The sequence below is a fragment of the Barbus barbus genome, assembly GCF_936440315.1.
Source record: "Barbus barbus genome assembly, chromosome: 44".
Classification (NCBI taxonomy): Eukaryota; Metazoa; Chordata; class Actinopteri; order Cypriniformes; family Cyprinidae; genus Barbus; species Barbus barbus.
Genome location: NC_136722.1, coordinates 12,966,233 through 12,982,740, shown reverse-complemented (window position 1 = coordinate 12,982,740; position 16,508 = coordinate 12,966,233). Strand labels below are relative to the sequence as shown.

Sequence of the window (16,508 nt, the reverse complement as noted above, 5' to 3'; positions counted from 1 at the left end):
TGTGAACAACGAACTTTTGCGAGAAAGAGGTTATTACCATTGTTAAGATTGAACAGGAAGCTGCACATGTATTTGTCATACACTTTGCCTCTGCGGTCTGCCTCATCCTGGGAGATGATCTAGCAGGTAAAAATAGAAACACATCACATAAAAAGGTATCATCACGGTATCATTATGAAGCCTTGACGCGTTTTTTTTTTGTTTTTTTAACATCTCACCTCCCCACAGTACTCGGAGATGAACTCATTTTTCTGAACAGGCTCTTTGATGAAAATTCCCCATCCGGCCACATCAGACGGAGCCAGTAGCAAGTGCTTTAAAAAAAAAATAAATAAAAAAAAAAAATTAAGAAATGACATAAATAACCAAGACTATTAATGTTTTGTTTATATATGAGGAAAACTTCATGCATCTTCATTAGGGTTGGGTATCGAGAACCGGTCCGTGCATTTCCACTGAAGATTTGTTCCGAGCCTAAACGTGCTTCTCTGTCACATTTACCAACCAATATACACAAAAATACATCAGTATATCATCATAAACATAGCCGTTTTTGTCTTAAGTGAACATAAATAGATGTGAAAGAAAATGCACATGTAGAAAGTATTTTTAGATCCGTCCACAGGAGTTCGGTGTTAAAGAGACTGTAGCCTATTAAACATGCTGCCTGTCATTAATGTTAATCAAAGAATAAAAGAAAATCATTCACTGATCTTGACTGAACATCGTTCACAACTTTAATGACAATTAATGTATATAATATTAAGAAATAAAGAATAATATAAAGAAAACTAGTGTTTTTAAACTTTTGATTTCAATTTCTGTACCCGAAATTGGTTCAGTTGTATTTATTTCTGCTATTGCTAATTGATTAGTTTGTTCCTATCTTATTACTGACCGTTTAAAATGTATTTGTCTACTTGTTTTTTCTGTATTTTTGTTAAAACCATAGGCAAATGTTCCTAAGTGTAAAAGGCTTAAGTGTTCTGTAAGTTGCTTGCTCATGTTATTCAGCTGCAACAAACCCTAACCCAACAGAACACTTTGTAAAAAGACAGAATAAGTATGTTTGACATCTAAATGTTTCACTTAAAAACGATTTATCAGATTTTTTTTTTGTTATTGGAATCGAACTAGGAATCGATAAGAATCGGAAACCCAACCCTAATCTTCATACTGATGTGTGTCAGATTAAAATGTACCTTCTTTGCTCCTCTCTGAATACTACAGTTCTTGCAGGAGACATTTTTACTGTCCCAGTGTTCAGCTGCCCCACAGGTGAGGCACAGGTCAGGGTCACACTCTCGTACAGCCAGGTAACAGGGACACTGCTTGGTGTTACACTGAGCCTTACAGCGGCAGCCTGGAAACCGGTTCTGACCTGTACAGATAGAAACGTCCAGTTCAAAAACAACTCCTGCATCCAGACCTAACCATTTCAAATCAATCACGGCTGTTATAAAAGAAAACACTTCATATGAATGGAATAACATCACCTTGGTTATAAAAGTTACATATTAACTACATTCAGTCCCAACCATTAAATGCAAGAGTTCTGCTGAAAAACTCTTCTACAAAAATAACAAAATACAGTATAGGTCAAAATGAAATGCTTTTTATTGCCATTGCGTTTAGGGAATAAGAAGTGATTACTCCATCTTCCTATTTTCAAGAAACCTCAGATTATTTAACTTTTTTGGTGTAAACTGGGCATCACATTGATTTTGCATGCCTGAGCTGCCTGATTGGTGTTGGTCTGTGTGTGTCTCTATATACACTAGGGATGTCAACGATTTATCGGCAATCAATCAATTGTCAACAAGAGATGCAATCAATTAAAGCTATCGATGGTCGATTAAGCAATTTCATTTTGGGGTGCGTGCTGCTCATGTGCAAAACACGTGCAAGTGACTATGACAGGGCTGGATCTTTTGCGAAAATAATTCACTAAAGTACAAATTGATCTGAACTTTAAAAGTACATTAATATGGAAACCATGCAAAGTCCTTCAACAAGGAAAGCAATAAAAATTGAAGAAATAAGTCTTGTTTTCCAAGATAATGGTTTCATATAGAGCTCCGCGCTTTGACAGGGCTGTGGTACATGAGCAGGACAGAGCCTATACACAGTGAGGAAAACATTTATTTGATCCCCTGCTGATTTTGTACATTTGCCCCACTGACAATTTTAATGGTAGGTTTATTTGAACAGTAAGAGACAGAACAACAAAAATTTCCATTTCGCATTTCCAAAAAGTTATCATTTATTTGCATTTTAATGAGTCAAATAAGTATTTGACCCCTTCGCAAAACATGACTTAGTACTTGGTGGCAAAACCCTTGTTGGTAATCACAGAGGTCAGACGTTTCTTGTAGTTGGCCACCAGGTTTGCACACATCTCAGGAGGGATTTCGTCCCACTCCTCTTTGCAGATCCTCCAAAACATTAAGGTTTCGAGGCTAACGTTTGGCAACTCGAACCTTCAGCTTCCTCCACAGACTTTCTATGGACCTTAATGTGCTTCTTCTCGAACCACTCCTTTGTTGCCTTGGCCGTGTGTTTTGGGTCATTGCCAAGCTGGAATACCCATCCACGACCCGTTTTCAATGCCCTGGCCCTGACGGTACATGGCCCTGTCCATCGTCCCTTTGATGCGGAGCAGTTGACCTCCATGTTTGACAGTGGGGATGGCGTTCTTGGGGTCATAGGCAGCATTCCTCCTCTTCCAAACACGGTGAGTTGAGTTGATGCCAAAGAGCTGGATTTTGGTCTCACCTGACCACAACACTTTCACCCAGTTCTCTTCTGAATCATTTGCAAACTTCAGACGGGTCTGTACATGTGCTTTCTTGAGTAGTGGGACCTTGCGGGCGCTGCAGTATTTCAGTCCTTCATGGCGTAGTGTGTTACCAATTGTTTTCTTGGTGACTATGGTCCCAGCTGCCTTGAGATCATTGACAAGATCCTCCCGTGTAGTTCAGGGCTGATTCCTCACCGTTCTCATGATCATTGAAACTCCACGAGGTGAGATCTTGCATGGAGCCCCAGACCGAGGGAGATTGACAGTTATTTTGTGTTTCTTCCATTTGCGAATAATCGCACCAACTGTTGTCACCTTCTAACCAAGCTGCTTGGCGATGGTCTTGTATCCCAGTCCAGCCTTGTGTAGGTCTACAATCTTGTCCCTGACATCCTTGGACAGCTCTTTGGTCTTGGCCATGGTGGAGAGTTAGGAATCTGATTGATTGATTGCTTCTGTGGACCGGTTGTCTTTTATACAGGTAACAAGCTAAGATTAGGAGCACTCCCTTTAAGAGAGTGCTCCTAATCTCAGCTCCTTACCTGTATAAAAGATACCTGGGAGCCAGAAATCTTGCTGATTGACAGGGGATCAAATACTTATTTGACTCATTAAAATGCAAATCAATTCATAACTTTTTTTAAATGCATTTTTCTGGAATTTTTTTTGTTATTCTGTCCCTCACTGTTCAAATAAACCTACCATTAAAATTATAGATTGATCATTTCTTTGTCAGTGGGCAAACATACAAAATCAACAGGGGATCAATTTCTTTTCCCCACTATATGTACATTTACATTTATCTGACGCTTTTATCCAAAGCGACTTAGAATTGCTATATATGTCAGAGGTCGCATGCCTCTGGAGCAACTAGGGGTTAAGTGTCTTGCTCAGGGACACATTGGTGTCTCACAGTGGATTCGAACCCGGGTCTCTCACACCAAAGGCATGTGTCTTATCCACTGCGCCATCACCACCCGCATGTATATATGTATGTGTGTGTGTATATAATTCCTACTTTGTTAATTAATTCCTGTGACTTGTTAATTTGTGGCCATGGTCTATGTTTCCTTAATTGCTCTCCAAGATAAGCTACAATTTAGCTAAAATGAGAGAACGAATTAATGAGTGGGAACGAATTCTTAATTCATGGCCCCCCTCCCAATGTTTACCACAGTAAGAGATGCCAAAACAGGGATTAAAAATGAATGACAAGAAAATAAACCTGTGAAATTTGCAGGTGAGACAGTGAAGATTTGGGACAAGAAACAATATTATTAAATTCATGGAAGTTCATGACCAACCCGCAAAGAAGAAGACAAAGCAGTGTATAGGCTTGAACAGCATGAATCCAAAAGCATGATCATTGGTCATGATGTAACATTTGCCTGCTTATCAAATATTTCTCTTATAAACTAAGCTTTGTATCTCACTTGTGTCATAATACTCACAAACATTTTTCATGTGAGCAACAGTGTTGCTGTAGCACCGCTGGTGGAAGCGGTTCACTGACCGCGCGGCACAACCCCACACGCTCAGGTTTGGTATCATTTTATTTTAAATGGCAATATTGTCAGCTGCAAACATTGTGACTGTGTTTTAAAATACAACAATGAGCACCATGAAACCATTTTAAAATGCGCATTCGGTCTCAGTGACAGGATGTGAAACAGCCAACAAAGTAAAATGATCCCAAATATAACCATGGCGCGGCGCTCCCTTCATTTTATCAAATGATCATAAATCACATCTATTAATTTTACAATCCTGCTACTAGCCTTTTATTTACACTAAAAAGCCCTTTCATTCAGGTAAGGAAGCTGGCATTTGAGTGGCATTTGCACATCTTGTAATGCCGGTTACTATATGCCACTGCAATAGATGCATTTTGCAGTATTAAGGTTAACAATTAATCGATTAATTGATCGTTAATTTAAACGACGATCGATCATGGGAATGATCGAAAATTTACATCCCTAATATACACTCACATTCCGAGCTACACTGGCAGAACTTCTCACAGAAGTTTTGGGCAGTGACACAAGGGCAAGAACTGTCACACGGCTGGCGCGGGTGGTCACATGGCTGGTAATTGTACACATGATTGGAGGAGCCATCTGCAAGCAGAAATTTCACATAAAATGAACATTTATAGTTGCATTTTACTTAACTTTCACAATAGTGAAATATATTGCCATCTAAAAGTATGAGCTAGAATCTAACTTGAAAGACACAAACCTTTCTTTAATTGAATTTTCCGACAATGAGTGGCCCACAATCTAGAAGAACCCAAGAAAGCACAACAGTGTAATATTGAAATGCACCAATTATAATTGTTCGATTATTTTAATTCTAAATGATTATATCACTGAAAGTGACAAAAAAGGTAGCCAGACTCTTAAAAATATCACTTTTAACACACACCTGTGTTTCCTCTTCTTCTTCCTTTGAGGAGTGTTTTCATCCACCGCAGGTGCACGTGCAATGATGCTAGATTCTTTTACCCTGAATTCATAAACCTGCCAAAGCCCAAAACAGGAAAAACTCCTCAAACATGAATTCATTTCACTGTTTGTGGTAACTTGCAATTACCAGATCCTCAAAAATAATTCCACAGCAGTTATGCATTGTTGTCTAGCGTTAAACAGTATTAATGAACTGCAATATGTAATGTGATTGCATAAACCCATCTTCTCAGGTGTGTGTACCTGTCTGCAGGTCTTTGTGCCAATGAGTCTGGCGATAGCACAGAAGTTGTCATAGTAAGTGCCGATGAGCACTCTGAAGAGAGAGGCCTCAGCGCCGCTCCAGTCCACATTCTCAGGAGGCTCTGAGCTCAACTTCAGCTTCACTGGAGTCTGACAGCGGGAGTTCCCCTCTGTACAAAAAAATTTAAATAAACAAATTATTATTAAATGAAAATAAAATCTAAAACAGCAGGAAAACTGAAATAAGCGAATACATTTTCATGGCTCCAAAAGACTAATATACAATCAACTGTGGCATTATTATATGACGTTTTTTATTAATATGATGTTCATGGTTGACAGCACCCAATCAAATATTACACTGAAATGATACATTTTCATAGACCCTCAATCTCTACCTGAAGAGCTGGTGGTCTCATCCTTTTTGTCGTCATCATCTTTATCATTACAGTCAGTTCCATCTGCCCCTCCTTCTCGGTCGCTGTCTGTGTCTTTAGTATCATTGTTAACTGTTGGGGTGCCGGGTCTGCTGTTCGGGAGTCTTCCTCTGCGTCTGCCCACTGTGCGCTTAGAAGGGGTCTTGGCACGCTCAGCAACCACACCTGCTGGGTATTCCCTAACCATGCCATCCTGAAGAGATACATATGCCAGGGTTAATCATAGAGTGAAAGTAAGAATTAAGCAGCACTTCAAATGTGTAAAACCTGTGATGCAAACACTTTCACACAGAAATCATGACTGCATTTGCAGTTTTGTGCCATCTCATCCCACACAAGCCTTCAGGGTTAACAATATATCTTTCATTTTAGAAGGAGCGCAGAAATGCACTTGCCTGAACCATATACATGTAGCAATAAATGCCACATGGTTTGCTGTCCACCAGATTCTCCATATTCTTACGCTTGTACGTGTTTGGAGTTGCATGGAAAGCTGTAAATCAAAAGAGGAATGCATTTACAGAAATGCAATCTTAAAAGGTTGATTTTTATTGTTTAAGGACAGCATTCTGAGGAATAATTGCTTACGGTGAAGGAAACAGTCGTATTTGAAGCAACGCCTGCAGAAGAGTGTATGGAAGGAGTGCAGACTCTGCTCTCTTTGAACGGATTTAGCATTTGGTCCATCTATGTTGGGGGTGCATTCAGGAGGAAGAGCCCCTGGAAGCTGCTGCTCAGTGAGTTCTTTATATCTGCAAAAAGACAACATTTCTCAAAACATAAATCACCACCCATCAAATTTCAATGCAAATGGAAGCTTCACATTACTTTCCATTCAAGTTTATCAGAACCACTGAAAGTTTTTGTTCAGAGGAGTTGTTTTCTAACATACTTTTCTTTGAGTTCTTCGGTTGAACCTTTATCAGGAAACATTGATGAAATGGCTTCAAAGATTTTATCAGAGGGAAACTTCTTTGATGTGTCATTGTTGTGATCTGTTGCATACAATAAGAAAGCACAGAAACTGTATAAGACTAAATAAGGGACTGTAAAACACATGCAGCATGTAATAAAATGCAGCACTAAAGGGCATGTGATTTGTTAAAAAAAAAAAAAAAAAAAACTATTACACTGGACAAAAAAAAAAACATCTGATGTCCCAAAATACATATATACATATACACTGCAGTCCTGACATGACACTGTTGATGCACACTGCTGTAAATCTTTGGAACTTGATTTAAAAAATAAAAATAATAATAAAAAAAGTAATATTTTAACTGCTCACAATCTGTATCAAAGCTAGATGTGTTTTTACGTACTTTACACAAAGAAATCATTTAATTTCTCTTACTCTCAGAATTCAGCTGGTCCTTGTGAGAGTCTTCAGCGTCATCTTTTCCATCACAGAGGTCCATCTTCTCAAACTTGCAATCATGCGGATCCTCCTCTTCATCATCTTCCTCATTGTCACTGTACTGATTGAGTGCGTTCACTAGCTCCACAAAGATCTCATCATTTATGAAGCCACACTCTAAACACAAAACAAAACACAGGAAAAGAAATCAATACACTGCAGTCTATAGGGCTTTTTGCAGCTGCGGATATGTTAGCTTAAACAGGAATCAATTTTTAAAGGATATTTCACCCAAAAAATGAAAACTGTCATTATTTGTAATACCAAGCCTGTGTGCGCTTATATTAAGTAGAGTATGAAAAAGAATACATTTTAAATCGTCTCCCAATTTGTATTTCTTTAAAAGATCAACTAGTAGGGCTGGGTATCATTCAAAAAAAAATTGATATCGATACCGGTTCCTGAACGATACCTTTTTCTATACCAATTTTATTCAATCAATTTTTACAAGATTACATTATCTAAAAAAAAAAAAAAAACAACTTTGGTTTTATTTTTCAGCTTGTTGAGGTTTATACAGATTCGAAGACTCATCTCCTGAGCCACTGCACCAAGGAACAAAATGTAATCACTCAATAAATCAGTGCAAATAGTTTTAATAAAGCTAAAAGTCTTCAGTTTACACATCTGTTTAGGGTTGGGTATCGAGTTCGATACTTTTTAGGCACCGACCGAATTGCCTCGATACTACCGAGTATCGAAAAACGTCTTGTCGTTCGGTACCAAATTTCGATACCTAAGGGGTTAATCTCATCACCGTCAGTGAGCCAATAATCCTTTAGCACTAGGTGTGTTTGACTAGAAGCGGCGCGGCGCTGATTGATCAGTGTATGACCTCCGCAAAAGCGTTTCGAAAGCGCACGGAGCAGTCCGCTCTTTAAATCGCGCTGTTTGTTTATTATACACAGACTGAAGCTCGCGGTCATTTCAGCGTCTGCCGCCTCTCTAAATGAGGACATGAACAACATCTCCAGACCTGCTCTGAGAGTCACTTCATGAGCATTTTACCGTTTGATTCGAGTAAAACTAGCGTCATATCATATACACACAGAACTGTAAAGGTATTCCAGACAACCCGTCAAAATAAAAGTTCGGTTTAATTCGGAAGACACTGCTGCAGAAATATATTAATATTGTTCAGCAGACAGCACCGCTAATACTAGGCTACTATTAAAATTATTAAAACTTTTTTTTTTTTTTAGTAATGATCACACAACAGTTATTCCATGTTTTAATTTTAATAGTAACCCCCCTTTGTTTGCCAAAATAAATAAACTTTGATTTTCAATAATTTAAAGAGAAATTAAATTAATGTTTTATGTCTTCATTTGAAAACCAGATACAGAACACAGAATTTCTGAGGAAAAATAAAACATTTCATAAGGCTATTTTAAGAATAAATTTAAATAAACTAAGTTGTTATTATGCATTCAAATAATTAGACATACTACACCAGAATTTAATAACAATAAAATATATGGTGAAAGAAAATAAAACACTCACTTATGAAAGTGGATGAAGATTTTACATTTCTTGAAGTCTTTAACAACCTAGAAATGATGATTCTGTCTGAGCTTTGTGTTTTAAAATGAACACGCACTAATGTAAACGTAGCCTAACAGATGTGTAAACTGAAAACTATTTGAACTTTATTAAAATTATTTATTTATTTATTTATTGTGTTGGATATATTTTGTTCCTTTGTGCAGTGGCTCAGGAGATGAGACTTTGAGTCTGTATAAATATCAACAAGCTAAAAAAAATAGTTTTTTGAGATAATGTAATCTTATTAAAACTGATTTCATAAAACTGGTATCGAAAAAAGAATCGTTCAGGAACCGGTATCGAACTCAAGGTATCGGTAAAATTTTTGAACGATACCCAGCCCTACATCTGTTAGGCTACATTTACACTAGTGCGTGTTTGTTTTAAAACTCATAGCTCAGACAGAATCATCATTTCTATTCATTTTCCACTGATTTACTGATGAGCATGAGCAGCTTCCAGCGCTGTCTGTCTGTGTTCTCTCTTCCACGATCGTTGTTCTGACTCCGAGTTATTAAAGGTGCCATAGAATGCATTTGATACAGCATTTTAAATTGTTCTCTGATATCTACACAGAAGGTATGTGGCTTAGGTAAGGGCAAAAAATCTCCAGAAACGATTTTACATGTCCATTTACAACCCTAGGATTTCTCCCTAGAATGAAACGGTCTGTTATTGGCTTATTTGGCAGGGTCATAAATAATAATGAGCTCTGCTCTGATTGGCTGTTTCACAGTACGGCTCATCAGCAAGAAGGAAGCACAGGGAGGAAAATATATATTTAAATACTTTCTCTCGCAGTTATATCGTCGGGTAATTATACTGTATATAAAACGCGGGCATCAGGGAGCCGTTATTAATACGCGAGGCATTGAAACTGCTTTTGAACGATCCATCGATCGCGTTATAGTTCACTTTCAAGAGACGCGATCACACAAACTATGTTTACATTATGGAGCAACAGTACTTACCACACATTTCACAAGATCAGATGCTTGTCAGTGGTGCTCAGGATCTGTAAGTCATTCGCCATCATCCTCATCTCTCCTTACTGAGAGTGAAATCTTATGTACTGTAACAGGCTACCGCTAGCAAGGAGCTAACCATGTCCCTTTAGTGGCTCGCGTTATTTGCTTTCTGTGCCTTTCTGAATACAGACACCAACCCATCCCTGCACTTCACACCCCCTGCACGGCCTGGAACATAACATTTATTGTGTTATTTTCGCTGTTGTCCGCGCTTGTTTATTTACAATACCTGCAGAGCTTCTGATGCTTCGGCCGGCTTAGAACAAGTGCGGGTTTATGCAAATGTTGGGGGCGTAGTGATCGCGACTGTTGCGTCACAGTCGGTGTTATGTTCTGATTCGCGTGTTTTTCAGTGGTCTTTTTTAATCACGAGATTTACATATGAAGGAGAAAACTATGGTGTTTGAGGCTCACTGTATGTCATTTCCATGTACAGAACTGTTATTATTTAAATATGCCAGGGTAAAGACAGTTTTTCATTCTATGGCACCTTTAACATATTTCAGCAACATTACATGGCCAAAACACACATTAGACAGCAATCTGAAGTTATTACAAACATTGGTGGTTTAAAGTGAGTTTTGAGTGAAAACGAAATATAAATCTTATTTATTGTCTGATGTAGCATGATGCTACAGTGTGCATGAATGGTCATGTAACACGCGCTTTCGGTAGTGAACGGACATCTGCATATGATACAGCCGTGATACTTTCACGGTACAGCCTCACGTGTGTGCCACATCTCTGGGTGTAACCAATGTAAACTAGTAGGTGTGTTCGACTTGACACGGCTCTGCGCAGGACTGAGAGAGCTATAGAAAGCAGACTGCTCCGTACGCTTTCGAATTGCTCTCGCGGATGTCAAACACTGATCGATCTTCACCGCGCCGCTTCTATTTGAACACACCTAGTGCTGCAGGCTTATTGGCTCACTGACGCTGATGAGATTAACCGCTTAGGTATCGAAATTTTGTACCGAACTATGGTCTCGAGGCAACCTACCAACTAGATCAAATCTTATAAATCAGGGGAAAAAAAATCATTCCTGACCTCTATCTCCGTGAACTTTTCCATCATAATTTTTAATAAGCTCTTCAATGAAGGTGCCATCTTGATCAAGGATTTCATCACCCATGTAAGGGATGTTGTGCAATACGGTCTCATCTTCAACCTAAAACAGAATACAAGATTAAAAGTGTGTTTTTTGACTTTTGCAAATATATATAAGAAATTTGGTTTTACCATGAAGTTTTGCTGGAGTGGAGACCAAGAGTACATGACGGGCACAGAGGCCACAGCATTCAGTGTTTTGAGAGGAATGACTTGTCTGGAGAACTCTGAGAAACCACTGTCAACAGTGCACTGCAAAATATTTCAGTTGTGTCAGATATCTATACTAAGATATTTACAGTCATGGCCAAAAATATCAGCACCCTTAGTAAATATGATCAAAGAAGGCTGTGAAAATGAATCTGCATTGTTAATCCTTTTGATCTTTTATTTTAAAAATTCTCAAAAATCTAACCTTTCATTGGATGTATGGGGGAAATATCATTATGGAATAAATGTTTTTCTCAAATACACATTGGCCACAATTAACGGCACCCTTTTATTCAATTATTTTTGAAACCTCCATTTGCCAGTTTAACAGCTCTACATTTTCTCCTATAATGCCTGATGAGGTTAGAGAACACCTGACAAGAGATCAGAGACCATTCCTTCATCCAGAATCACTCCAGACCCTTTAGATTCCCAGCTCCGTGTTGGTGCTTCTTCTCTTCAGTTCACCTCACTCATTTTCTACAGGGTTCAGGTCAGAGGACTGGAATGGCCATAGCAGAAGCTTGGTTTTGTGCTCAGTGACCCATTTTTGTGTTGTTTTTGAGGTTTGTGTTTGGATTATTGTATGTTTAGAAGATCCAAACATGGCCCATTATAAGACTTCTAACAGAGTCAGTCACTTATTGATTTTTTATCTGTTGGTATTTGAATTTTTCTTGAAACCCTCCCAAACAACATGTGGTGATGTAGGTGCTGTTTGACATTTTTTAAAGGTTTTCTGACCCCAAGACTCAACTATTTTCTGCAATTCTCCAGCTGTGGTCCTTGGAGAGTCTTTAGCCACTCAAATTCTCCTCCTCACCGTGCATTAGGACGATATAGACACACGTCCTCTTTCAGGCAGTTTCGTAACATTTTATGTTGATTGGAAATTCTTAATTATTGCCCTAGCTCTTTTCTTAAAGCCACTTCACTAATTTGTGAAGCTCAATTATCTTTTGCTGCACATCAGAAATATATTCTTTGGTTTTTCTCATTGTGATGGATGATTAAGGGAATTTGGGCTTTGTTTTCCCTCCTATTGTGGAGGTATATAGGAAGGATTTGTTTTCCCTCCTATATCGTGGAAACTTAGTTTCCTGTAGAGCTGCTTTGCAACGATTTGTATCGTAAAAAGCGCTATACAAATAAACTTGAACTATTTATATTTCTGTGAAACAGGAAGCCATGGCTTCACAGCTTTCTTTGTTCATATTTACCAGGGGTGCCGATATTTTTGGCCATGACTTTATGATGAGCATTTACTCTAAATGCCATAAGCACCAAAAACACTGCATTTAATAATAAAACACTAATACACATTTCCAAAAAGCAAACAGAAATGGGATAAAAATAATCAATCAAATTGAGGAAAGTTACAAAAGCATGGATGGCATTAAACATGTGCTTTAAGAGAATCTGAATCTGAATCTAACCTCTCTAGTCCCTCGCAAGGAGCTCACAGGTGTCATAATATGAACAGGCTGTATCCGTCTCAGTTTCCATTCCTGGTTCAATATGTCTGTACGCTCCAATATCTTCTGTCTGTTGGAGCTGAACATGCTCTGTACATTAAGAAAACACATTTCAATGTGAGACAATCCTATAGACAGGCAGGCAACATGGTTGTTCTCATGACTCTTTTTATCATTTGTGGAAACAGTGTTATACATAACAGTGCATCTGCACTGTCCTTATCACGTGACACCTAGAGACTGACCAACACCAAACTCTATACGAGCAGCTTAATGTCTGCTGTATTAGCCCATGGATCACCTTGACCTCGTCTGCCCTCCTGAAACGTTTGAGCTGCCGCAGTCGCATGTACTCAGACTTCACCCTCCGCCTCCAGCAAACAGGACCCTTCTCCGATTTCCTCCCGGTCAATCCCATGGCTTCCCTATACACATACAGTATATGGCTTTAGATTTCATTACAGACCATAGAAACATACAGTATGGAGGTTAAGAGGTTTTGTTTTTTTTCCCTCCTTTTTTCCTTTTGGATAAAACAAAAAGTGTGTCTGTGTGTGTCTGTCTGTCTATATATCAGGGCTCGACATTAAAGCTTGTCCGGGACAAGTGAATGTTTTGGACGGGCAAGTGAAAGAGAAATTTACTTGCCCAATTGGACAAGTAACTTCAAAAAGTCAATATCAAAAACAATAATAACTGCCTTTATTTATGATATAGCCTTTGTAATAGGGGTGCGCGATATATATCGTTTGCGATAATTTTGTAATTGTTGTTTTAACAAGTATATTGCAAGAATCAAACAAAACTCACCTACAGAGTGCACACATACATTACGTAAAGTCGTCTAGGTTAGACTAGCACTCGTGCAAGTGTGTTCTTTCACTGCATGATTCAGTATTACAATGCATGCAGAATGATCAGAAAATTGAAGATATGGGGGCAGAAAATTTGATATAATATATTATATAATTTCATATAGTTGAACAATAATCACACGAAGATCGAGCTGCGTTTTTTTTTTGCTCATGATTACAAGTGTGATTTTATAACAGTTCAATAAACCGGAAGTTAACATTAAGAGACTTACGTTTTAAACACCATATTTCCTGTTTTTGCTGTCTCACCAACAAAAATAACTCCAAACACAGACACAACACTGTTTTGCATCTCTGAGCAACATAACGGAGTTTTGTGCCTGAATGAATCACCCGTTTAAATGATTCGGGTTCAATCACAATGACTCACTTCTTAACAGTGACTTGATGCCACCTACTGGAGGTTTTAATTTCCCATTTACAGTATTTTTTAATTTTTAAAATAACTTCAAATATCAGTATTCAACGTTATGAATCAAAACATTATTTATGCATTTGTAACTGCAGAATAAAGCATTCCATGTCCCTCAGAGCTGCATTAACAGTGGGTAAATTTATCTATTCCACTTCAGATGCAGCTTCTGCGTTTCCTCTGCATTGCAAAGAGGAATTTTGTTAATACTGATTTCATTTGTTTGGTAACAGCCCAAATATCTTATTATACTAAATGACTGATTAAATTGAACTATTTTAAAAAAAAATAAAGTTTGAAAATTCATGTATAAAAAAGTAAATGTTAGCATTTTATGTTTAAGTTTAATATAAAATAATTGTATTGTTATTAATACTCCCTTTTTATTTAAAAATATAATAGTATTATCACACTTTAGTATTTTTTCATTATTTATTTAAAAAGAAAAGTCTAACTAAAACTAAATGTGTTTTGTATAACTACAATAATTAATTATATTTATAACTCAATTAAAAAGAAAAAAAAAAAAAAAAGTTTCTCTCCAGGCAAGTAACTTTTATACTCTGACAAATTTACTTGTCCGAAGGACAACCACAGGAGAATGCTTAATGTCAAGCCCTATATATATATATATATACACACACACACACGTTAAATCATACAGTTTTCCTATGCATTAAGTGACTGATTAATTCTCTTGCCAGATGACAAAGTAATTATGTAAGGTCTACTTATAGGGTTTCTGCAGGTTTTATGAAGGTAAACTTGAGACTTTTTAAGACCTTTTAACATTGAAGTACCTTTTACTGTACACACTGATTATACTGACTGCAAAAAAAAGTGATTCTTCCAGAGTATTTTTGTCTTGTTTTTCAGTGCAGATTTTAAATGAAGATTTCTCAAATTCTTTCAAGCAGAAATGATATAGGCCTAAAATATGCTGAACCAAAACATTTATAGTTCTGTACTCTAACCATATATCAGTAGTATTATTAGTGACTCCTAATTTAATTCTCCTCATTTTATAAACTTAACTGAAAAATTCCTGAGAGCCCCTTTAAGCCTTCTGAGCTATGAAAGAGCAACAATACTTTCCTCTGGGAACCACTAGTGTAAAAGCTAACTCAATTGCTGCAGAGATTATCTAACATGATGCGCCTACGTATGCTGAATATGTAATCGAGCAGCTGAGACGGTGCAAGACAGTGACAAAGTGTCACTTGTAAGTTCACAGGTTTCCCCTCCTACAAGTTCTCCCAGTCATCTCAGCAACACCACAAACTCACACACTCAATCTAAATGTAGTAACATGAGAAAACTGAACAATTAAGAGGCAGAGGAAAATTAATTTCCTTTGATCCACGAATAAACGTTATTTGACCCAAATATGAAGTTCTGCAACTGCATTAAGAACAGTTTTATTCCCAAATCTGGGATTTGTTACCCCTGGTGTAAATATGACAGGTGTATGAGCTCATTGGCGCCCCTGCTGGTCTAACACGCACATTAACGACTGAAAAAAAACCTTATAACACGTTTACTCGCACAACTTCACAAAATCAGCAAGTCTTGACATGACAATTAAGAAATAAACACTGAAGAACTAATAACAGGCTGACAACTGAGATGCTAAAAAAATTCAACAAAAAATGAAAACTGTCAACATTTACTCAATCTCATGGTTCTCTAAACCTGACTTTTTTCTTCTGACACTTAGGAAGATGTTAAGCAGAATGTCAGTCCCTATTCACTTACAATGCATCTTTTTCTAATACAATGAAAGTTAATGGTGACTGAGACTCATTTCTTTCATCCCCTTTGTTTCCTTTCACGGAAGAAAGTAAGTCAGAGGTTTGGAGCAACATGAGGGCTTGTAAATGACAGATTTATCGTTCTTTGTTGAATTATTCTTTAAACTTCGTTATGGTTTAACAGTAGGGTAGAATATGAACCATATGACTAGTAAACGGTCTATAATCTAACATGACTGCTGTCTTTACAGTGTATCAATTTAAAGTTAGTCGCCAAATGGCTAGCTGGGCTGTCTTAGCAGAAAGTAAATGTGGTTTCACTAAAACACTCAGACAACTGTCTCTTTAGTGTCTTCTTCTAGTGCCTACCTGAAGGAGCAGACCTGTCCACATCCAAACAAACGACTTTTCTGTCAGTGCCGTCCCTAAGTGAAGATGATCGGTTAAGTGAGCTAGCTAACTGAGCTAGCTCGCGGTAGAGGGTCCTTTCACCTCCGCGCGTCCGCGTTACCGGCGAGCCTCGATAAACAAAAGACAGGCGCTTAATTCGTCTTTAGTTCTACAAATATCTGTTCGGCCAGTCGTCTTTCTCTCTCCTAACTGCGACAGACTGTAAGCGAATTGAAATAAATTTTAAATGTATGTAAATTTGTAATATTTCCGTTTCTGGAAGTATTCAAACCCGCTCAGTCTGTCGTTTATACTCAGAATTCGCCGCCCACCTCGCGCACTGCAGAATC

General features: G+C 37.8%; 1 protein-coding gene across 2 annotated transcripts in view; it reads right to left on the bottom strand.

Moving 5' to 3' along the window:
- The window catches only part of LOC306862956 (histone-lysine N-methyltransferase EZH2-like), an 18,038-nt gene extending 1,530 nt beyond the window's left edge, over nt 1–16,508 (bottom strand). For both annotated transcript variants that reach the window (XM_079406070.1, XM_079406071.1), the window contains exons 1-17: nt 16,138–16,508; nt 13,032–13,155; nt 12,692–12,820; nt 11,178–11,297; nt 10,986–11,106; nt 7,300–7,479; nt 6,838–6,940; nt 6,534–6,697; nt 6,341–6,438; nt 5,907–6,138; nt 5,509–5,678; nt 5,225–5,319; nt 5,039–5,079; nt 4,792–4,917; nt 1,203–1,381; nt 219–314; nt 38–119 (exon numbers count right to left, since the gene is read on the bottom strand). In XM_079406070.1, the coding sequence (XP_079262196.1) occupies nt 38–119; nt 219–314; nt 1,203–1,381; nt 4,792–4,917; nt 5,039–5,079; nt 5,225–5,319; nt 5,509–5,678; nt 5,907–6,138; nt 6,341–6,438; nt 6,534–6,697; nt 6,838–6,940; nt 7,300–7,479; nt 10,986–11,106; nt 11,178–11,297; nt 12,692–12,820; nt 13,032–13,148 (2,053 nt within the window). In that variant the 5' untranslated portion in view covers nt 13,149–13,155; nt 16,138–16,508. The remainder of the gene's footprint in view (nt 1–37; nt 120–218; nt 315–1,202; nt 1,382–4,791; nt 4,918–5,038; nt 5,080–5,224; nt 5,320–5,508; nt 5,679–5,906; nt 6,139–6,340; nt 6,439–6,533; nt 6,698–6,837; nt 6,941–7,299; nt 7,480–10,985; nt 11,107–11,177; nt 11,298–12,691; nt 12,821–13,031; nt 13,156–16,137) is intronic.